Source organism: Grus americana, chromosome 1 (assembly GCF_028858705.1).
Source record: "Grus americana isolate bGruAme1 chromosome 1, bGruAme1.mat, whole genome shotgun sequence".
Classification (NCBI taxonomy): Eukaryota; Metazoa; Chordata; class Aves; order Gruiformes; family Gruidae; genus Grus; species Grus americana.
The window spans coordinates 89972152-89995561 of record NC_072852.1 but is presented as its reverse complement, the minus strand read 5'-3'; the positions used below and the strand labels follow the sequence as shown (position 1 = coordinate 89995561).

General features: G+C 42.1%; 1 protein-coding gene across 5 annotated transcripts in view; it reads left to right on the top strand.

Annotated features, from left to right (window-relative positions):
- Window positions 1-10309: 10309 nt before the first annotated feature.
- Window positions 10310-23410, top strand: part of MAB21L3 (mab-21 like 3) — a 29038-nt gene continuing 15937 nt past the window's right edge. For 4 of the 5 annotated variants that reach the window (XR_008575411.1, XM_054812739.1, XM_054812740.1 and 1 more), the window contains exon 1: window positions 19293-21132. Coding sequence is in view for 4 of the 5 variants with exons in the window: in XM_054812739.1 (XP_054668714.1) it covers window positions 21085-21132 (48 nt within the window). In the remaining variant the exon portion in view is untranslated. Of the gene's footprint in view, window positions 10586-14960; window positions 15049-19292; window positions 21133-23410 lie in introns of those variants that run through there. The other variant, XM_054812738.1, reaches the window with a different exon arrangement.

The window sequence follows — 23410 nt, the reverse complement described above, 5'->3', positions numbered from 1 at the left end:
CAAGAATGAAGAAAATATCAACAATTTTTTTCCATAAAAATTGCTTCCCTTTTTTAACCTTAAATCTGTCCCATGTTTGCACCTTTGAAATTCTGAAGGGCAGCATCTTTTTTGTGTCAACCATAGGAACTCTTTATTGTTACTTTCCCTGGCCAGTTAATTCAGAAGTTTTATAGGAGACAGTCCCTCCAGGAGGAGCTCAGCAATGTAGTATCAGGCTTCTTATAATTACTTGATCTCCCCCTTTGTGTTCTGGAGTCCAAATCCATTAGGTGCATTAAGTTTCTTCTCAGAGATGTTTATTTTAGAAGAACTGGCCTTCTGGTACAGAAACATGTAGGATCACTTTTTTCTTCCCCATAACGTGTAATGCTTTATAATTTTGAGATACTTGTGCTATATGTAGCACTGGGGAGAGATGCTGCACAATGTTTTGTTTTCTATGGGGTCAGCATTTTTTGCATCTAGATGAAGCATTATTGCTAAGTAGAAGTTCTTCAGTTACACAGTGCCTGCTGTTACGTGTCTCACAACTATGTTACGTGAAAGCTGAAGTTAGAAGGTCAGAGAGAACTTGCGACTTTCAAGTTATATGTAAGCAGTCTGTGTAGGCCCAATTAATAAATCTCAGTGTTTGGGCAGTAAGTTTGCCTTGGGGAGCTCCTGGAGAGCAGAGGCTGATACAGCATTAAATATACTGCAGTTTACGACCTATTATAATGCTAAGAGTCTGAGACCTAATATCCTTGGTGTAGTTGAATGAAATATGACCACCTTATCCCACATTTTTTTGCTAGAGCAGGTTTGTATACTAAGCAGCCTGCACTGTTAACTGTTTTTTTGTGTTGTGCAGGCACTAGAGCACCTTACCACCATGATGAGAATTCCTTCCCTGGATTCCTTTGGTTTCGTAGCTGTCACTTTTTTTTTCAGCCAGCTCACTTGATGGGATTATGCTAGAGATGAGAGAGGCTTTCCCATGGTGCTGATTAGTCAGATCTTAATACAGTCTTAGGTGAGGTATGTTTGGGATTCAGCTATCTGGGGACCTCGCAAATGATACCTGAATACAGCTACACTCACAGGAGTGAAGGAGAGTGACAGAGCATGTGGGACAGCATGGAGGAGAGTTAGCTGCGGGGAGTCAAAAGAATAGAGGATTCAACAGAAACACTTTAGGGCAAGGGTAAGTGAAAATACAAGATAGGAGACATTGAGTGGAAACAACCTTCTTGCTGTTTGTGTTGACTTGAAGCTTCTTTCAGAGCTGCATTGGTTCCAGGATGTCCTGTTGGGGACACCAGTTTCATAATTTCCTTTTTAATGTCAACTTTGTTCAGCACTACTACTTTAGTGATTAAATATTTCTTTTGATCAATATAAAATGTAGCACACTTAAGTTTTCTTTTAGACTCAGCTTTTCTATGAAATGGCATGTCACTAATATCACTACAATTTGTAAAGCCCTCTTTTGGAAAATGCTATGTAACTGGTAATTGCTTAATTTGCCAGCTTCCCTTTAGAAAGATAGGAAGATTAGAATTATTTGATGCGTTTTTGTCACACAACTTCTTGTGAAGTGATACATCAGCCTTCTAAAAGGATTTTACTATCTGGCTATTGCTGATAGGCTGAAGAGAATAGAATAGGGAAGTGATTTGACAAGTTTATTTTTTTTTTTAACTACTTCCCCTGTAAACAAAGTTAGTGCTCTCCATTTAGGGATTGGGAAAGTGCTGTTCAGAGACTTTGTGACACACCAGAAAGGTAGAAGCTCTGTGTTAGAGAGCTACAGGTGACTCTGTCTTCGGGTGACGGTGCTGAGTGAAGATGATGTCCACACCTCTCCAGAGACACCTAAATAACATGGAGCTTGTTTTCGCCTTTGTTACAGCCAAGGCTTTAAGGATTGAAGCCACACGCACCTCTGCTTACAGGGCGCAATCTATGCCAGGTACTGTACAGATGTACTGAGGTTAGCAGAATATCCTTTGCAGAACCATAGGGAATGCAGTTGAGACCATTTTCCAGCCTATTTCACCTAAGTGTATAAAAGTAGTTCACAAGAGAATGTTTTTGTTGTACTGAGGGAAAGGGGAAAGCGAGGAACAAACTTAGTTTTCCTAGAGTGTGTTAATGGAAACACTTGAGCTAAAACTCTTGTTCCTGAGTCTTCCGCATAATCATGGAATGCAGTTCTGGTTAGTATTGTTTTAGCTGAAGGATGGTGTGCTATGTATACCTTTTCCCACCCTGTTAGAGCTTCTTTGATCATGCTCTTTGACACAGCTGAATCTAGGCATCTATGCATGCCAGTTGTGAGCCTTGCAGTAAATATGTCAGAAAAGCTCAAGAGCGGTGCTGTCATTTGATGGTGGAAGTTAGTCTGGCCTGACACACTTAATGTCTGTGTCAGAAATGTCTATATTCAGCTGTTTACCAAACAGCAGACTTAGGGTATATCTGTGTATTGAGTCTCACTGCTTGTATCTTACATCTTATAGTAAGTGTAGTACATCTTGTAGTATCAAGTGGAAGAAAAATACCTACATAAGAAAACGTCTGTCACGGATCCAAATGTAGAATTGGAGGGTGAACAAATTTATACAGATTTTTTCCATGCTATGTATTTTTAATGCTGTGTCCAGTCTATTGTAGCCTTCAGATTTTCCAGGTGCTACTGTTATTTAAGTCTAATAGAGCTGGATAAAAAATTCACCCTGACAGTCTGAATTTACCAAACACTCTCACCCTATTTTTGGTACTACTTGCTGTTTCTGTGATTCTGAAAAAAGCTCCTGTATTGCCTAATGGGGAGCAGATTTTTCTGGTCTAATTTGAAGTGCCGGTTTTATAAAAGTCATCTTTAATTTCCTCAGTCAACTTGATATGGGACTGTGTGTAAAGTAACAGCATAGAATTGGATTATATAAGTGCCAAAGACAGTTTTTGCTGGAAAGCAATGGTCCAAAACTAGTTCTAGCTGCATTCATTTGGAATTCTTCCATGCAACCTGCTAAAACTGGTATTTACAAGCATCTCCAGAGCTGTAGGGGACAGAAAGAGTTACCTTTGTTTGCTTGTCTTTCATTGCTCAGTTCACTTAAGTAGCTTTTGTTTCTGAGAAACCAAAGAAATTAAATGAAGGATTTAAGATAAAGCGTAGGTTTTGTAGAACGTGCAGACTTTATACCATGTAGCCATTATAGAGAAATCTGCAGAGCCTGTTTGCTTCTGAGTTGCAAATGTCAAAGCTTAGACTAAAGACTGATAAAACCTGGTTAAAAACCACACATTGGAATTTGTTCATTCATCTGCCTTACAAATTAGCATTGCTAATAACAGCTTGCCTGGAGCTTCATAAGGTCTAGCAGATTTCTATTAAATGCACAGTCTGAGACTGTGCAATAATGTCTAGAGTTTAAATCCCTATTACAACTAAAATTCATTGCAAGTTAGCCCTATCATGGCTGCTTGTTTGCCAGTAAATAGGCAGGTGCCTAAAGGTTTGTGCAGGAAGAGCTGGCTGCCCCCGGAAGAATGGTTTAAAAGAAATAATCTGCTTTCTCTAGTGTGTATGCAGAATGAAGTGGGACCATGGGGTGTCAGGGTACTCTCATATACAGCAGGTTTATAGAATGGAATACGTTTAAATAAGTACTTGCCCACCCTCATTTAGAAAATGTTTGTAGAGGAAACAGGTCTTTAGCATGCATGTTGCTGCTTCCCACCGACACATCTGAGGTGCTCATATTATACCTACTTTATCAGGAGGCAGGCAAAAAGTACAGCAGTAAGAAAACCTTTGCCAATATTGAAAGTTACCTCTCATGGAACATCTTTAAGTAAATATATCTGGCATATCTGTGTTCAAACAAAATGTTTTTAATGATGGAAACTTGATTGGGAGACAGCCGTTTCTGATGTTAGTTTGTAAGAAAAAAAAATCAGTGTTGTGAACTAATGAGAATTGTTATAGAGCAGACAACTGCTGGGTGATTTGTGATAAAAGAATTTATTGTGGTACTGTGATTTCAACTATGTCTCTAAAAGACTAGTTTTGGGGAGTGACAAGGATCAAAAATTCTAACCCAAATTTTATTTTGTTCTTGTTAAAATTTGAGTAAGTCATGTAGAAATTTGAAGTATATTTTTCATATGGATACTTTTATTGCACTACCTTTCCTTACCGAATCTAATAATACTTTGATTTTTTTTAAGCTACCTCTTTATGTTGAGCTTTTTTGTCAATTTTGTATTTAATTAATTTTTAGTAAACTACAAAATATTTCCTTTATTTATGTGGGAACACATGACTTAAAGACCACAAGTCCTCCTTCTGTTTAAAGTTTTTCTTAAAGGTCTTTTAAATTAAATTGAAAGACTTAAGCTTTTGAAGGAGCAGAATAATTACACACTTAGAACATACATTCTCCTGTGTGTACTGTTTGCTTTTAGAAGGGCCAGAAAGGCCTTAATTTTATACTAAACTCAGTTGAGGACATGACTTTTCAGGGGCAATAAAAAGTTTTGAGTTGGGGAATTTTTTAATAAATTTAATTTATTACCAATTAAAGAGCTTTTAGTTACTGCTTTTGGTATTGGAAGGAAAAACAAAACAAAACAAAAACCCAAAACACCAAAACTTAAGGAAAACACTGCTGGTTTTGTCCAGACACCACTTTTCCCTCTCTCCCCCCATGCCATTCCCCACCCCGCAGTGGTCTCCAATTCCTTGGCTGCATGTTATGCTCAGTCCCTTCAGCAAGACAACAGGCAGCACAGGAGATTGGGATCAGTCTGTTGTGCTTGTTTCTTCTGTTCTCATGTGGGTTTCTTCACCAGCCACAGTCCCTTAAGAGTTGTTGTTCCTTCTGAGTCTACTCTCAGCCTCTGCTCAGGCTATGATTTTCCTTTGGCGTTTCTCCTGCTCAGCTGTCTCTCCTCTCCGCTCCTCTTGCGCTGGCATGCTCTTATCTTTTTTTTTTTCCCCCTCCTACTGCTATAGCACTGTAATCTCTCTTTCTTGGCATTTACTGCCCGTTCTTAAACATGCTTTTGCAGAAGTGCCAGAAACTCCTCTGACAGTGTTGGAGTGTAGTAGGTCAGTGCCCACTGTGCCCAAGAGGCAATGGACACTAACTGAAACACCAGAGGATCTATCCAAACATAGGGAAGCACTCTTTTACTGTGAGGGTCACTGAGTAGCAGCACAGGTTGCCTGGAGAGGTTGTGGAGTCTCCATGTGTGGAGATATTCAACAGCTATCTGACATAGTCCTAGGCAGCCTGCTTTAGTAGGTGGCACCTCAGCCATTCTGTGATTTCTGTACTGGCTGGGACCAGCACAGGGCAGTCCCTGGCCTCTTCCCACACAAGATACCCTGCAGCCCCCTCACTACCGAAACGCTGACAGTTATGCTCAATACATGACCGTACAGGGTTTTCTTGCAAATCAAGTCCTTAACAGTTTGGGCTGACAGATTTTGAGATTGGTAGTTGGTACTGTATTCCCTTTCTGTGTTACTGTTGTCTTAGGTCAAGTAAGTGAAACTCATAAGGATATAATCAGACATATATAGCCAAGTGCTGTGTCTGGTTATGTTTGCATCCCTGCTAATTTTAGAAGACAGAACTTAGGTCTCCACTTGACCAGAGGAGCAGCCAAAGGGGTAAATGACTTTCTGCTCAACCCTTTGTCATCATGAAAACAAATCTTTGTATAGTCTCTGTATCCTGTAGAGTTGGGATTGTTTCCTCATGCCGGTTTAATTTGAACCAACAATCAAAAGTCCTTGCCAGTTGAGAGTTGAGTAACATGAAAGTGGGAATAAGGGGGAACAGATTCACTACTTCAAACAAAAATCAAATTGTATATAGTTGGTGTGTGTATTTTTAAATATTTAAAATTTGGATTACTTGACTACTGAGTGTTATGAGCCTTTCCACATTAAAATGAGGACCGATACATTTCAGAAGTACTTTCTCTCCTTTAAGTGTATTAGTGTGCTGTCACTGACTTGGAGTTGTACTGCTGAAAAGTCTGGGTTTAGAATACTTGATCTGGGTTTAGAATACTTGATCTGAGAAGTCACAGCTGAAGACAACATAAGCTTTTCCACAATAGACCTTTTATGGCAGTATATTCATATGTTCTGTGAACAGCTGTTGGATCCATCTTTTTAAGATGTTCTTTGCCATAGGTGAAGGGCCATAACAAATGTTGAAATATTTGGAATAATTGCACTTACCTATTCTGTTTTTTTTAATGTATTTCCTATGCATACTGCCTTACCTGTATGCACTGTACTTCACTGGAGGTATGAAAGGTAAATATCAGGTTCTTAATTTATAAAATGAGTTTTTAAAATAATTCTGTAATACTACACATTTTCCAGTGGTATCTATCTTCTAAGATAGAGAGGGCGATGGTGGTAAGCCCAGGTGAATTTAGCCAAAAGTTAATACTGGTGGTCTTTACATTCTCACTTAATTTCTGAATGATTTTGATAATTTGAAATACATTTTTTCTTTTAAGATTTTTGTAGAAGTTAACCTACCTTGGTAAGCCAACTTCTAAGTGATTTGTCACAGCTCTGATACTGCCTGACTCATACAGTTCATATAATGTCTTTGTAACTTATTTTGTGCCTTTTCTTCCCCTGACACAAAATCTCTCAATAAAAACAAGCTCTTTTGCAACACTGCAAAACCTGTTTTATTGTACTGATTTTTACTTGCCTGACCCTTTTGTTTTGTTTTCTGGAGGGGGCTGAAGCTCTCATAATAGAATAGATATTTATAACAGACTCTACAGAAGAAAATTGACAAGGTGGAAAGCAGGTCACTTTGGAACGGCAGTGCTACAAAGCGCCTGGGAAACTGGAACTGTCAGTACTAATCAATATATTCCACCATATCTATCACAAATCATTTCTAACAAAAACCGGCACCAGTGGAATGTGAGAATCAATTTACTACTGGCTTCAGTTGTGCTGATTGATGCTGAGAGACTGGAAACACTTTGGGGGGTTTAGCATAGCAAAATGTCTGTGGTGGTGTTACTAACATTTTTACTGGGGGAGTGCCCATGAACACTAGTTGGCACTTAACACCCCTTCTTTAAAGTGCTGTGCAAATGCACAAAAACATAGTGTCTGTTCTCAGGGCTTCTGCCTAAACTCTTCACAGGGAGTGGCAGAATTTGAATATTTGTCTTCATTACCTGGAAATGAGGTGATAAATAGCTTGACTGCATTTCCTGTCCCCTGTCCATTGACAAAAGAAAATATTGTCTGAATCTAAAAAAAAAAAGTGACTGGGGGAAATAAGGATCAGTGCTCTGTTTTAAATTGCTGGGTACCAGGGCTTTCATATCTCTGTATCTGCTTCCAAAAAAAAAAAAATTCTCCTTGAATAGCTAGTCCCTTGCACAGATGCCAAAGCACTTTAAAATACAAATAGATGAAGTGTACAAACTAAAGACAACAGGTGGTCTGCATGATAGATAATATTCCAGACCTTGTGTTATATTGCATTTTACTCATCCTCAACATGGAGCTAAGAACAATAATCCAGCCAGGCTGTACTTCCTGGGCACGGACCACTGCAAAACTCTTCCTTTGCTCTTGTATTGCTTACTGCAAAAGAAAAATGCAACCATCTTAAGTATCTTTTCTGACTAATTTGTCATATGCTTTCTAGAGTCTCTCAAAGCTTTAAACAAGGTTTTTTGAAATCTTTTGAACTCCCAAGTGTTTTCATCATCAACCTTTCTACAATTAGTAATTAGAATATATGAAGCATACACTAGCATCCAAAATCACCTGTATTGTTCATCCCTTGTTCTAAAGTGACCAGACAAAGGCTGGTTTTTGTTCTTGTTTTTTTCCAATTCTTGTGAGCCTTACTCTTATTTCTGGTATTTGAGGTACTTAGGGTTTTACTTTGTTTTAACTTTTGCTGCTGTTTCACTGTGGAGGTGATGATTGAAGGCCCAGTTTTTCAGATGTGTCTAGTTCCACCGATAGCTATTCAAATTTGTTGTTCCTTCCTCTCTACTATGTTTCAAGTACATACTGCAGGGAACTACTGGCCTAAAAGACTTGGTTGTCATCTACATGAGGATAAGGAGTGCTTCTGTGAGCAGGCACTGGGTATGGCAGTATGATTTGCCATATCCAAAGGCTGATTTATATTGATACACCTTTCTTTTGAAACAGCATTAACTTGGGCTGCTCTTAAATACAGCCTTGCTTGCCTATGCTTTGGGAACTGGCTGTATCTTGCTGTATCTGGAGCCTGTTTGGCTACCAAACCATTGCATTGTACTCTTTGTTGAGCCGAAATAAGGAAACGCAGGGTGAGAGACCAAGAATGGAGGAAGGGGCCACAAATTACATATGGGAAGGACTGTGGTTCACATGGCTGTGAGATGATTATTATTTATTATTGTCAGTGTAGCTCTAACCTTTGCTTTGTTGTGATGTTTCTGCTGTCAGTAATTTTTCACACTGACAAGAGGAAGACACCTCTGGAAGTCATGAAATGGGAGTGCCATCCCTTGAAAGCAGGAACATTTTAAGAAATGTGCTTGTTCCTTGCCAATAACAGCCAGTACTGGTGTTAAGATGACTGTCGTAAGCATTGCCTACCACCTGCCAAGCAGCTATCAGGCAAAATTACTTGGTTCTTTCAAACCACACCAGGCTCAAATTTAACTAAAATTACCTTCTACTAGACTCATAGACTTTTTCCAAGCAGTGTGCTTCTGAGTGAGACTCAGCTCTACCTTTTGCAGCATTGTCATCTTGCATTTTGTTGTTTGCACAGAGACAAGACAAATACTTGTGGTCAAATTCTCTCTGTCTTGGTGAATAAAGGTCTCTAATCCTGATCTATTACTTAAGAGCACCTTCAATGAATGATCCTTGCTGCAGGGAGGAGGGGCGAAACCTCAAATTCTTATTGATCAAACTTGCTAACAGCAGGTAATATAATGTCATACTTGGAAAAGTGGTTTGTGGATGACTTATTCTTGCCGTTTCTTTTTCTAGTAAAGATGACAAAGATGCAACTGATCGTTTACTTCCCTCTTGGGGAGGGAAGAGGTAATATGCGCTAGAAAAATTGTAGCATTCCTTTGATCTCATTTTCCCTTCCACACTTCTGCTACTGAAACATAGCTAAGATATGATAATCCTGCAATCTGTTCTGCAGCTATAAGCGGGCAATTTTTTCCATTTCTCTGCAATTTGTATAATCCATGCAGTAGTAGCCTGGCAAAATTACAATAGGGAATGCCATGAATAATGAAGGGAAGGCTGAGTGATCCATGCACATAGGATTGTTTGGAAGTTTGCAACTTCAGAAACAATTTAAACTCTAGTTCAGTTTTATTTTGATTCAGCTATGGTTTGAGCCATGGACCAGATCCCAAAGCTGGAGTGCTTTGATGTGGAGGGTGGTGTGTGGGGTTTTTTGGGGGTGTTTGGTGGGTCTTTTTTTTTTTTTTTTGATTGTTGTTAGCTCTTAAGTGCTGCATCTTGCAGTATGAGACTCCTGGTCCCTAACCTGTCTTCCATCGGCTCTGCTTACCAGCTATGCCAGGTAAAGGTGTCACCTTTGCTAACGTCATGATGGAGCTGTCCTGTGGGCGTGTCTGACATAAGCGGAAAGGCAAGCACAAGCAGCATGCAGGTGCTTTGTGCAAGTAAAATGTACAGATAAAGGAAGTTGTTCAGTGTAGGGTAATTCCTCTCGTCCGCTGCTTCTTCCAAGTGCTCCTGTAAAGCTTTGTCACCTCCCAAAGTTATTAGCAGCACTTGGATTTGGTAGGAAACCTCTACCTCATTTCGGAGGGTGGGTGCACCAAAGTAGTAGAGACTACCTCTGCACAAGTCCTAGCAATTGTCTGACAGCTTCTCCCTCTCCCCCACATATGAGGTGCTATCTTCCCAGTGCTGGGCTCAAGTAAATGTAGAAGCTGTTAGAGGAACTATTCTGTCTACAGTTACATCAACAAGCCAAATGCGGGTCACGACAGAGCTCCCTTGTCTGACAGGAGGGCAGCAGGGTTCTACCTTTCAGCATGCCTGTACTGCCCTTTGTGAAGATCTGCCCTGCCAGCTTGAGTCTGCATCACTCCATATTTTTTTTTTTTTTAATGGCGCTGGTTTCCTGCTCTGCAGTCACCCTTGTTTTTCTGTAATAGTGAAAGTGTCTACTTGTACTACACATTCCCCCCCTCTGATTTTTAAACCTGCATCGAGGCACCTCACCAGTTGTGTTACATATACTGACCCATGGATACATATGCAGTGGCTACCAAATACCCGCCCTGTTGTATATTGGTTATTAAATAGCAGTGGGAATCTTGCGCTTGTCTGGACTATATTCTGTTTGGGTCAAGGTCTCTTTCTGGCTTGCTTGATATTCACTTTGAAATGTTTGATTAAAACCTTTTTGAAGGAAGGTGGAGAAAAAACCTCTCAAGGCTCTGCAAGCCCTGCCAAAGCGTACACTACCGACGTGGTGGTTAGGACAGAACCTTTGAGTACTACAGCTGAAATTGGCACTAGTTCTGGGTAAGTCACTTTTTATCACCAAAGTTTGTTGCTTTCTTGAACCCTCCACCCCCACTCCTATCTATAAAATGGAGCCAGTGTGATTTTGCCAGATCAGGCGTTATGTTCAATTAGTGTTTATAATGATGATGCTGGATGGGGTGCGTGTCTGTTGAAGTTGGTGTGAAGATGTCATAGAGAAATTGAGAATTCCTAGGAAATTAATTTTAATGCTTTGATCCTTGCACAGTACATAAGGAAGGTGAACTTTTGGGATGATGTGGCTTTCAGAAAGAGTATACACAAGGGTAGAAGAAAGCAGTGCTTGGGCGCTGGCCTTTTCTCAGGGATATTGGGTTGTTTGAATTGAGGGTCTATTATCTTCTTTAAAATTTGGAATTACAGCTATGGCCATTTGGTCTTTTTCTCTGCTAGTTTTTGGTTTGTTAGAGAGCAGTGAATGGAGTAGAAGCTCACTCAGATGAGGTCTTTGTTGACCCTGATAGCAGGAACTGGACTGAATGACCCTGCACTCCTATGAATGCTGTTCTGCTTCCTTTCCCCTTCTGACCCAAACTCAGCATGGTGGTACACTAGCCTGCCAAGCAATAACTTCTGCATATTCCCAGTGCTTTTATTCCAGGATTGTTTCTCCTCCCCCACTCCTGCTTTCAGTGCCCTGAATCTGCATTTAACTAGTTCTACCCTGTCTCCTATCACTGCCTGGAGCAGATGCAGCACAAATGATTGACCCTCTCCCTTTGGCAATTTGACTTTGACTGCACAAAACAGCCAATAAAATGGAAAGGGCTGGGCAGCTGATTACGGGGATCAGCTTGAAACTATGTAGTTTTATGGTCTAAGATAGAGGAGGAAGTGTTTGCTTGAAGAATGCAATTGCATTCCTCCTTTCTCCTGCTGCCTGCTCTTGATGATGACAAGTTTTTACAAAATTGCTGACCAAAAGAATAGCATATGTATTTGCCAGACACAGCTTGGGCTGGAGACTGTTAGCTCGTTTTCCAGTGACTGAAGCTGGAGTGTTTAGCAACACAGGTCCTGATCTGATCTGTCTAGAAATTCTCTGAAAAGACTTGACTGAAGCCTCTGTTGAGATTTGCTCTCATACAAGGCTGGTTCTCACTATAGTGACTGAATCTCTTGATCTGCTTTGTGGTACATATATCGTACTTCTAATAAAGAGCATCTCTTTCCTTGCTTCTGCTGGTGCTCTCATTCTTGTCTGTATTGTAATTACTCCCTCATGGCCACTGTTTCCCTCAGGCCCTCGCACTATAGAGTCACTTAATGATTGTTTCCTCCCCTCCCTTCTTCCCACCCAAAACATGCAGTTGCCTGGCTCTTTCCCAGTGCTTTTCTCAAGCCACTCCTAAAGGTATACTCACAAATTCTTCCTTTATCCCGTTTGCTTCTTCAGCTTCAGCTTTCCATTCTCTCCTCAATGCCATGTTAGCCTTGGAACACAACACGGTGTCCAAGCTGACATAGCCTGGGGATCACCTGTAGTTGGAAATATGATATGTATTACCTGTGTATATGACATGACAAGAGCTGGGAAGTTTGGTTAGACAACTTTTACAGTATATTGTCCATACTGCTAACCAAGAGTGTACAGAACCACAGCTGCTTTAATGTTGTTCAAGCTCTTGCTGAATTCTTCACTTTGTTTTTTGTGTTTTGTTGTTGGGTTTTTTTTTTTAATCTCACTCCCCTCCCATACAAATATATCTCCCAGCATTCAGAAATAGCTCCCAAGAACCAGGCTCTTTGGGTCTGGAGACCCTTCTCAACTGCTTGCTGAAGCTGACCTGTTTGTTCTGCAATAATTATGTTTTCATCAATAGGAAGCAATAGATCTCAAGGATATGTAGCTGTCATTGGTCTGTGAGATATGAGACCTAGTTTCTTGTTCTGGCTCCAATGAACACTTGTACATTTTTTACTAGTCAGTCACTGGATGAAGCACATAAACAGGGATGCCAGCGTGAATCTTCTCTCTCCCAAGTGAGTTTGTGTTGGAGTGACTATTCTCACTTAGCACTGGTGATTTATTCAATTTGCTTCAAACTGCCATGGACTCAAGCAATAAGTTCTGAATCGGGTCAATTTGGACACAACAGCGAAGTATAAAAATAATACAAGCTAACATTGTTTGTGCTCTGGAGGGCAGCCACGGAAAAATGCCAGCTCCTGGAGATGCTGTGTTCCAGTCTGATTCAGCCGCTCATATAGACAGAGCATCATTGCAAGTGCGCTTCTTGGTTTTGGCTCTTGTAAATCTCGGCTGTGGACTATCTGTCCCAGAGTTATCATGCCTCTAGATTTAAAGTCCTTTTCTTGACAGCTGAAAATAATCAGTCTACCAAGAGCCAAGCAAACCTATGCTGACATCAAAAATGAGGCAGCTTTTTCTCACCTGCCAAGACTTCCAGTGCTAAATGTTTTTCCAGCTACACTGTGCTCTGCCAAACATCATGTTTTCTCCAGATGCTGTTCTTCTAAGCATGTGTTTAAATCAGTGAGAGCTTCTTGGTATTGAGTATTTCCTTTTTGGCATTCAGGCCATTTACCTAGCCATATAAATAAAAGTGCTGGAAGGCTCCTGTTTTTATGAATGTTAGCCACAGATAGTTTTTCAAGGTGGTGGGACATCCTGATTGAAACAATAGATCAGTGGTTGTAGTTTAGTGATGGATAAAACATAGTGATAGAGGAAAAATATCCTTTGCAGATGCTTGGAAATGGTCTAATGAAATATTTTATGTTTAAATCATGATGCACTAAACTTGTACTATTTCAGTGAACTTCCAGAGGACGATACATGGATTTAGAACTCAGAATGCCAGTTTTCCTTGCCCAACATCTCAGTCAACTCTCCTGAGAGCCTCAGAGCTGATGCAGCCAGGGCTCCCAAGCTCTTACCATTATGAACTTGGAAATTTCCAGACTCTCTGAACAGCTCATCACACTGTGTGCCAGTGATCTTGGCAACACTAGAAGTCCTGCTACATGTCTTATGTTTGCTACCAAGTGGCTTGTTTCTTAACAACAGCTGCAACACTGACTGGACTCCTGCAAATTTGCTAGTTGAGGCTGGTCAGTGGTGGGCAGCAGCGTCATAATCTCAGCATTTTTCAGAATTTACTGCATCCTCAGCTAGTAATCCTGGAGTGATCACTTTCTTTGGAAATTCTACACTGCAGCCTGAAAAGATTCAGGTTGTAAATAATTTTGGATTTCAAAACTCTTCCCAGGTTGACAGAAATAATTTCTAGCAAAAGCTATCTGCCTTTATCTGATGTGGCCGGTCTGGCCACGAATGGGAAAAAGATACCAGGCTTGATAAACCACTGGACCTGATCCAATGCTATGCTTAGTTTGGAAAGGATATAAACCTTTAACTTACTTGATATGAAGCGCAGGCCCAAGGCTAATGTGAGAACGTGTGGCAGTGAGAACAAGCAGCACAGGCATTTGGAGCATTTTTGAGCTTGCCAAGTATTGATCGGTGAGGGGTGGGAATGAGTTGGAGAAGCATTTCAATTTTGCATCCATATGTGATTCTGATGCTGTCACAGTGAATTAGCAGCGCTTTCTTTTCCCTGTAGTCCATCCTAGGCCTTTGTCATTGAAGCATCCTCTTTGCCTGTATCTACTTGTTAAAAGACAAAGTGAAAAAAAATCCTGAGTAAATTCACAGAACTTGTGCCCCAAAAAGGCCTGATTATCTTATGCTATTATCCTCTGAATGGATACTCTGAACACTACTGAACCATCACTGCTAAAGACTGTTACAGCATAAATGTTATAGGGGATTCAAGCTACAATTACTCATTTTGTACAGTCACTTAATCCACTAATGGGGAGAAATGGGGCAACAGTTTAAGAAGGCAAGAGAACTGTCAGAGATTATTAAATCTACTGGGATGATTTGTTTTGGTAGTCTCTCTTGACCCAAGTACATGCTTCAGCTAATGCAACAGACTTAATGCCTCTGGTAATTAGAGCAAGAAGTGATGGGTCATCATTAGCAACTGCAAATAAAGGGTTGTATTTCATCTGGAAGGCAGCATCTTCAACTGGGCTTATTTTTTGCCACTGCAGATCATCTGTGAGTCGCAAGTGGTACATTGCACTGACTCATTTGTGTGATTTAGTAGAGCCTTTTTAATACATGCTTACTGTTCCGTATAAGTAGTTTTTCTAAATAGTTGCCAAACAGAAAATGCCACGATATTGGACTTCCCTACACAGTTAATATCGCTGCTCTTATTTGCATGATGTTGGTGATTTTTTTTATTGTTGTACAGTTCACAGTTCAGATGAATTTTGATTGTAGACTTGAAATATATTTGTCATATCTATGAAACTGAAGAGTGAAGAAAGAAAAGCGAGGCAAGCATGGAAAGCATCAGTAGCTGACTGCTTCAGAAGATACAAGAGCCAATCTAACACCATTCAAGGTATATATTCACAGAATACTTTTATGTGGGTTTCCCAGATCTGCAGTCATATGCAGTTCTGGATATTGTGAAAGGCATGAATGAAGATGATATATAATAGATTCAGTAATTTTGGAGATACTAGGAAATCCCTAAATCCTCTTAGAAGAATACTGATAAGCAAATGAAGACAGAGGCACAAAGGAAATTAGCCACAAACTGAACTTGTATTGGGTTTGCATGGCAAGGTTTTGGTAGCGGGGTGGTCACAATGTTGGCTTCTGTGAGAAGCTGCTAGAAGCTCCCCCTGTGTCTGATAGAGCCAATGCCAGCCGGCTCCAAGACGGACCCGCCACTGGCCAAGGCCAAGCCAGTCAGCGCCTCTGTGATAACATATTTAAGAAGGGGAAAAAACAGTTAGAGAGAGCTTTTGCAGCTGGAGAGAGGAGTGAGAAGAAGTAAGAAACTCTGCAGACACCAAGGTCAGTGAAGAAGGAGGGGGAGGAGGTGCTCCAGACACCAGAGCAGAGATCCCCCTGCAGCCTGTGGTGAAGACCATGGTGAAGCAGGCTGTCCCCCTGCAGCCCATGGAGGAGGGATGAGGGGGTGTAGAGATTCCACCTGCAGCCCATGGAGGACCCCATGCTGGAGCAGGTGGAGGCACCTGAAGGAGGCTGTGACCCCGTGGGAAGCCCACGCTGGAGCAAGCTCCTGGCAGGACCTGTGGACCCGTGGAGAGAGGAGCCCACGCCAGGGCAGGTTTGCTGGCAGGACTTGTGACCCCATGGGGGACCCACGCTGGAGCAATCTGCTCCTGAAGGTCTGCACCCCATGGAAGAGACCAGGCTGGAGCAGTTCATTAAGAACTGTAGCCCGTGGGAAGGATTCACGTTGGAGCAGTTTGTGAAGGACAGTCTCCCGTGAGAGGGACTCCATGCTGGAGCAGGGGAACGATGAGAGGAGTCCTCCCGCTGAGGATGAAGAAGCGCCAGAAACACCGTGTGCTGAACTGACCGTAACCCCCATTCCCCGTCCCCCTGTGCCGCTGAGGGGGGAGGAGGTTGAAGCCGGGAGTGAAGTTGAGCCCAGGAAGATGGGAGGGGTGGGAGGAGGTGTTTTAAGATTTGATTTTAGTTCTCATTCCTCTGCTCTGTTTTGTTTAGTAATAAATTAGATGAATTTCCTCTCTAAGTTCAGTCTGTTTTGCTTGTGATGATAATTAGTGAGTGATCTCTCCCTGTCCTTATCTCGACCCGTAAGCTTTTTGTTATACTTTTTCTCCCCTGTCTAGTGAAGGAGGGGAGTGACAGAGCGGCTCTGGTGGGCACCTGGCCCCCAGCCAGGGTCAACCCACCACAGAACTCCATTAGAAGGTGCTATGAGGTGGGCACTGAAATAAAACAAATGAGGGGATGTAAAAGAGGTAAAGCATTTCAGAGGAGCTTATGCAGATCAGCAGGCGGGGAACTATGACTTGAGAAGACCAAGATATCGAGCATGGTTTGAAAATGCTTGAGAACAGCAATGGATGCTCATCAAACAGAATTTGGGGGACTGTCTGTGGTCAGCCAGCTATATCAGAGATCCTGATAACCTCCTGAGGGACACACAAGAGGGAAGGAAGGTTGCAGGGCCCTCAGCAAGAACTGTCTGAGGGTGAGTTGCCCTCTCAGAAATATGCCCAGACCCCAGTGGAGGCTTAAGTGTCTTTCAAAATTCAAGAGAAAAGAAAGGGATTCAGAGGTGTCAGAAAGGTAGCCATTCTCAGTGCGGATGGGAATCTCCTTAGAAACAAGTATACTTGGGGAATTTAATTTGTTAAATTAACAAAGCTCAGAAGCTCTTTACAGGGCTCAGATCCATGATATCTGATGGATTGTGAGCTAACTAGAACTGAAGAAGCCTTTTCTGTTTGCATCTTCATGTCATTGCCTGGCTTCAGTACGGTGCTTTGTATCTCCATGAAGCAGTTGTGTGTTTTTCCCACCCGTTCAGTCCGTGGCTGGCTCAGCTGTCAGGCTGACACTTGGGAGAGCTGGATGGGAACACATGGCCCTGGCCAATACTCTGTGAAGAGACATTTCTGTGTCAGTCCATGGCCTCCCCTGCACAGGGACTGTGAGCTGTGCAGCAGCAAACAAGTCTCTTTCAAGGAACAAAATATGCCTGGTCCTGGAGAAAGGAGGAGCGTCTAAGTGACAAGGAGGGTGTTCTTTCCTTCTGTGCTTCTCAGAGTAAGGAACAAGAAATAGCTTTTCTTCACTCCCTCTTGTTGATGTGCATGGGACATTAAGTTGTTGTAGGTTCAGAGGAAAAGTTTTATTAGGAGATTGTTTATGAGCCTTTGGAGTTTGGGTCTGTCTCAAGTTTTATCCATTTATAATCTTATTTTCCTATACAAGCACTGTCAGGATAGATGCTTCCTGAGAAGGACCAACCTGGAGCATGTGTTTGCTTCCACAGTTTTGGTGGTTAATTGGAGAGAAAAAAAAAAAAAGGGCAAAAAAAAAAAAAAGCAGCAAGCTGGAAATCCTGAGCTTTGAATGGGGTGAGCTGCAAAAGCCATGACTACTGGCTGAACACAGATGAAGGTTTCACTGCAACAAGACCACATCTCAGCACCCTAGAGGAGCCTGGATTCTTCCCACTTTGGGTCTATGTCCTCTTTTATCTCTGCAGATGTTTCTCTGCACTCCCCTTTCTCTGTCCTTCTTCCCTTTTGGTAGAAGTTTTTCCAACAGCAATATTATCTCCTCACACATGGCCATTTGCCTCTACTTTTCTCCCATGTTTTGTGCTATCTGGTTCTCATGAGTCCTCGTGAGGTCTGTTTTCCTCAGTGAGGTCAAGACTGGCTGCTGTCTCCCATGCCACTGTGCTGCTCTTCCCTTTATAGAAGGGCTTATTGCCACTCTGACCTGTACTGTATTTTGCTGTTGGTGGAAGGGCCTTTATCGGTTGCAGTATTTTCTGTCAATCAAACAGTACTCTTCTCATCCTATAAGTGCCATAATAAAATCCACAGGCATTCAGTGTAAGTCGTCCATCTGCTATTATCTCCTGCATCCAGTTCTTGTAACTGCTCTTCTCCTTCTTTCTTTGTTTGGATTCATTGAAGTCCAAGGAAATTATGAAGCAGCAAATTCTTACAGCTGGAGCAAGGAGTTTTCGGAGTTGAGAAAAACCTGTGTTTGTTACATTTGATACTGGATTTCTTGTTGATTTTTCCTCAGCCATCTCCCCTTGTACCTCCTTAACAGTGATGGTAAGGGAAAGTTATTTATTCTCTTCAGATGGCAGGAGCAGGCAGGAAGTGTTGCTCAGATCCTTGGGCTTCAGCCTAAACTTGGGCTTGAACTTAAATATGCTTGAATATAAACCAAAAAGGTAGTCCTTGTCCAAGACTTTATGCTGCCTTCCCTCACTATGAAGAGGGGGAGCTGGGGACATGCAGACCCTCTTGGAGAAGTTATAAACACAAGGCGTGTTGTTATATACAAGAAAAATAACAAAACCCATGATCTTCATCTGCCTGCCAGCACCTGTGACTCTGGACAGCTGTCATGAGGAGACACTTTATAGGTGCAAGAAAGTGAGACCCATACCCCCAGTATCAATACAGGCTGGGTGATGAAGGGAAGCCCTGTGGAGAAGGACTTGGGGATGATGGTGGACAAGAAGCTCAACGTGACCCAGCAATGTACGCTCATAGCCCAGAAAGCCAACCATATCCTGGGCTGCATCAAAAGAAGCGTGACCAGCAGGTCGAGGGAGGTGATCCTGCCCCTCTACTCCGCTCTGGTGAGACCCCACCTGGAGTACTGCGTCCAGCTCTGGGGGCCCCAGTACAGGAGAGACATGGAGCTGTTGGAGCGAGTCCAGAGGAGGCCATGAAGCTGATCAGAGGGCTGTAGCACCTCTCCTATGAGGACAGGCTGAGAGAGTTGGGATTGTTCAGCCTGGAGAAAAGGCGGCTCTGGGGAGATCTAATTGCAGCCTTCCAGTACCTGAAGGGGCCTACAGGAAAGATGGTGAGAGACTGTTTATCAGGGAGTGTAGTGACAGGACAAGGGGTAATGGGTTTAAACTAAAAGAGGGTAGATTTAGACTAGATAGAAGGAAGAAATTTTTTACAATGAGGGTGGTGAGACACTGTTAACATGTTGCCCAGAGAGGTGGTAAATGCCCCATCCCAGGAAACATTCAAGGTCAGATTGGATGGGGCTCTGAGCAACCTGATCTGGTTGAAGATGTCCCTGCTCATTGCAGGGGAGGTTGGACTAGATCACCTTTAAAGGCCCCTTCCAACCCAAACTACTCTATGATTCTATGATCTCCTCTTCCTTCCTAATACACATCTGAGATTCTGGGTATTAAAGTAATGGGTATGGTGGTGTTAAGGATCATTGCGGGGGGTTTGGACTTGTTTGCTGTGCACATCTGAAGTTCTGGGTATTAAAGTAATGCATGGTAGTATTAAGGAAGTTGTCTTCTGTATGTACAGCTAGCTGCCTGAGGGAGCACATGGGTTTTAGGGACATGTTGTTTAGGGACAATAGAATCTGACCATTTAAAAGGCTCATTCTCCTCCCTTGCACACTCTGCTTGGACTTCAGTCCATCCAACCTGCCCCTACAAGTCCTTCCTAACCTATTGTTCCACACACCTTCTTTCAGATCCTGCCTTTTGTCTGGCTTCTCCAGCAGAGCTTACATACACTGCTAGCCCCCAGGTAAGTCCTGAAGTGAGCAAGGATGAGGTATTGTTCCCTAAAAATTGGGGGGAACCATCATCTTTTTCAGTGCCCAACTCCCATGGAAGCTGGTTTGGGAAGTAAATGCCTACATGTCTTTGTGAAGGAGTCCCTGAGTCCCACAGGAAAAAGATGAAGGCAGATGCCTCGGAGGCACAGAGAAAGGTTTGATTTGTAGATTCTGGGAATCAGATGTCCTGCAGGTATTGATACTCCATTAATGTACTTAGTATTTGACTGTTAATAAGGAACATCATGAAAGATAACTAGCAACAACAGTGCCTGCCCTGAGGTAGCACCCAGTGCCTACCCAACTGCTGCCTTTTCCCAGTTGCTGTAGAGGTAATAAATCAATTAAGGGATATCAAAGCTCAGTTTCCAGGAGGAAATAATGATTTTACTCAAAAGTGGAGTGTGCCTTCCTTAATAAGGGACACTTAGCAGCATGGGATCTCATCTCTATACTCCATCAATCCTTTCCATGTGCTGATGTACCTTTTTTTCTAAAAGCCACCAACCCTCACTGGATCGATGAGGCCCAATCAATTATTTTTCCCTCTGAATTATCTATATATGGTTGTTAGCTGAGCTGCTGGCAGAAAACGAGAGACAACTTTCTGTCTGTTTACTGTAAAGAAAGCAAAGCAAACTACAGGAGGGGACAGGCTGCAGTATATTTACTGTCAATACAGCCAGAGAGAGAGAGAGGAGATATGAGGAGAGGGGAGCAGAGGCTGCAACCAAATGAATGATCTGCATGTAAAAATACCCATGCAGTTTGAGACAGAAAGTGGGTGGACTGAAGTCAAGAAGGGATAGCTGAGAGTGTTTAACAAATGGTTCAGTGAAGGGCTAGTGAGGCAGGGAAGTACTTGTGGCATAATAATGCTGTGCACGAGCATACTGAATCTGCAGTGCAATCTAAAAGGCACTTCCACATCTGCCCTGAAACAGAACAGCAGCTGGGATATTTTTGTGTGTGCCTGCATGCAAGACACACCATTTAAAAGTAAAGTAATAAGATGAATAATAATGATTGAAGTTAGAAAATAATAATTGGAGCTAGTTTTCTGAAGCAGCTGGATGTCACCTTTGTAACTCAGGGAGGAAAACAATTTTTAAAAATAGGTGTACCTCCTTGCTTCTTCCTCCTCTTCTTCATCCACAGAGGAATTAGGTAATTTGAGCTTCACAGGGCAGGAAGGCTCTGAGCAGCTCGCTCTGAGTGTCCCTCAGCTTCCAGAGGCAGGTGAACGAGTGAAGAGTGAATTCACACTTTAGACAGCAGTGAAGACCATCTTGCCATGAAACCGTTCACAGATGAAGATGTAGAAATCTACATCCAGAGCAAGGTAAGCCTTTATCTGTCCAGATTTTCTGTCTCCCACACTAGGTGTTGATTCTGAAGGGTGCCAAACTTGACAGTTAGTTGCTTGCCTGCTGTCTTCATTTCTGAGACAAGACTGGGTGAAGTTTCAGGAGAACTGTATTTCTAATGAGATTTCTAGGTTTCTGCTGCAGAATGTTATCAGAGATCTCAGCTGGTAGCCTACTTTTTCAAAGTGCTTGTCCTCTTCTTCAGATGCCCTCAATTTTTGCTCCCGATCTGGAATTCCAGATGTGAGACTAGCTGTAATTGCCAGCATTTAGTCTCAAGAAAGGTCCTTGCCTCTCTCCTTGTCCAGTGGTCTTGGCTTGACAGAAACAGGACCGAAACCACACCATGGGCTGCCTCTAAGAAAGATGCATGTAGGAACTAGAGACACAGGTATTGTTAGAATTCACCCATCAGTTGGTCATGTCAGCTAAGGATACTTCTCTATGTACCAGGATTAAAGTAACATGCCTTATTAGCAAATGCAGGCTGGAACCACATTTTTTATTTTATGAGATATTCCGACACTCAGGTTTTTTTTCCCATTATGAAATTAAGTAAAACAGAATAAAATCATCAATGAAACAATACTGTTTAATAAAAGTAACTCTAAGTGACCCATAAGACTTTTTAAAGCTGACATGTTTCATCACAGTACTTAGCTATTTCCTATTTTATAGTCTGCTTTCCTCAACAAAATGCAAGACACCAAAGTGAAAAACCATTTCAAAATGGAAAACTGTAAAGCTCTCTTTTTCTGTAAAGGATGAAATATTCTAGTACCATGAAAGGACTGGTAAGAAAGATTTGTTTTCTCTATGGAAATATTTTGGTGACAAGTAGGTGTATTTCTGTGAGAACTTTCATTTTTCAGCCATGCAGTGTTGTGCACTGGAAAATCATTCCATCAGAATCAGTTCAGTGAGCTATAATAGTGAACGCTTCTCGGAAAATTTATAAAGCCGAACTACAAAGGAGGGAACAGAAGATGCTCATATGACTGCCGTAAGTACAGGGAACAGAAGAAACTGATAAGTGAGGCTCATAGTTGCCAATATTTTAGGTTCCACTGAAAGTCTGTTTTCTAGCAGCCCTCTAGCTCTGATGGATTCCTAGTTTCTGCCTGCTCCTGAGTCTCCTGTCCAAGTGAGGCTGCCTAACCTTCAGGCAGCCACAGTTCTGCTGGTAAAATGCTGCCTGTTTTTGAAAATAGGCCATCTGGTGCAATGAATCTCTATGATACCAAAGATTTCTTACTTAAACCACTCAGCAAAGGAAAAACTCAAGTGCATAGGGAGTGGATGTGACTGGGTAAATAAGAACAAATCCAAGTGTTCTTAACAGTCTCCAGTAAATCTCAGTCCTGTTTTCTTCCTCCATAATAAAACCTTAATTGACCTTGTTGTTCTGGTTTTGTGCCTTTGTTTTGGCATGATTTCCAAAGTTAAGACCTGGTAAAGGGAATGCTAGTAGGTGGTAGAAGTGGCTGTCCAACAAAAAGCTTATTCTGTCTCTTCTCACAATGTGTTCATGCTGCTGCTAAAGACGTCTTAGATAAATGCCTTCACTCTTCAGAAGTTGCATTCACTCACTCATGTTCCATCTTTCAATTTTTATGCTTTCTCTTCTGTAGGAAGGTTGTATCTTCCAATAGCATGATTAGGGAGCTAATTGTGGTTAGCAACAGTTAGCACCATCTGTCACATGCCCTTTGCTTTTTTATCCCTGCCCCAGTGATGAGGAGTACATGCAGAAACAGATATTTAGTGGTACCTCCCTTAATCGTTTTTTTGAGATCTCTTAAAGATTTCATGGCAACTGCTCGTAGTCCTTTTTAGTCCATTGTATGGTCCATGGTGTTGAAGTGAATCTATTTGTCACCTCTCAGAGCTTGGGGACACATTTCAACATGCTTGAGTGTTTTGTCTGACAATTCAACATTTCCCATAAAGGTGTCCAAAAGGACTTTCAATGAAGTGCTTGTCAGTAGTACTTTCTAAAAGGGATTAGAGTGTTGTTTAGATGCTGAAGAACATGCTATGCAAGCAGGACACAGGAGGTTTAGAATAGAATCACAGAATGGTTTAGGTTGGAAAGGACCTTAAAGCCCATCTAGTTCCAACCCCCCTGCCATGGGCAGGGACACCCTCCACTAGACCAGGTTGCCCAAAGCCTCATCCAGCCTGGCCTTGAGCACTTCCAGGGAGGGGGCATCCACAGCTTCTCTGGGCAATACGTTCCAGTGCCTCACCACC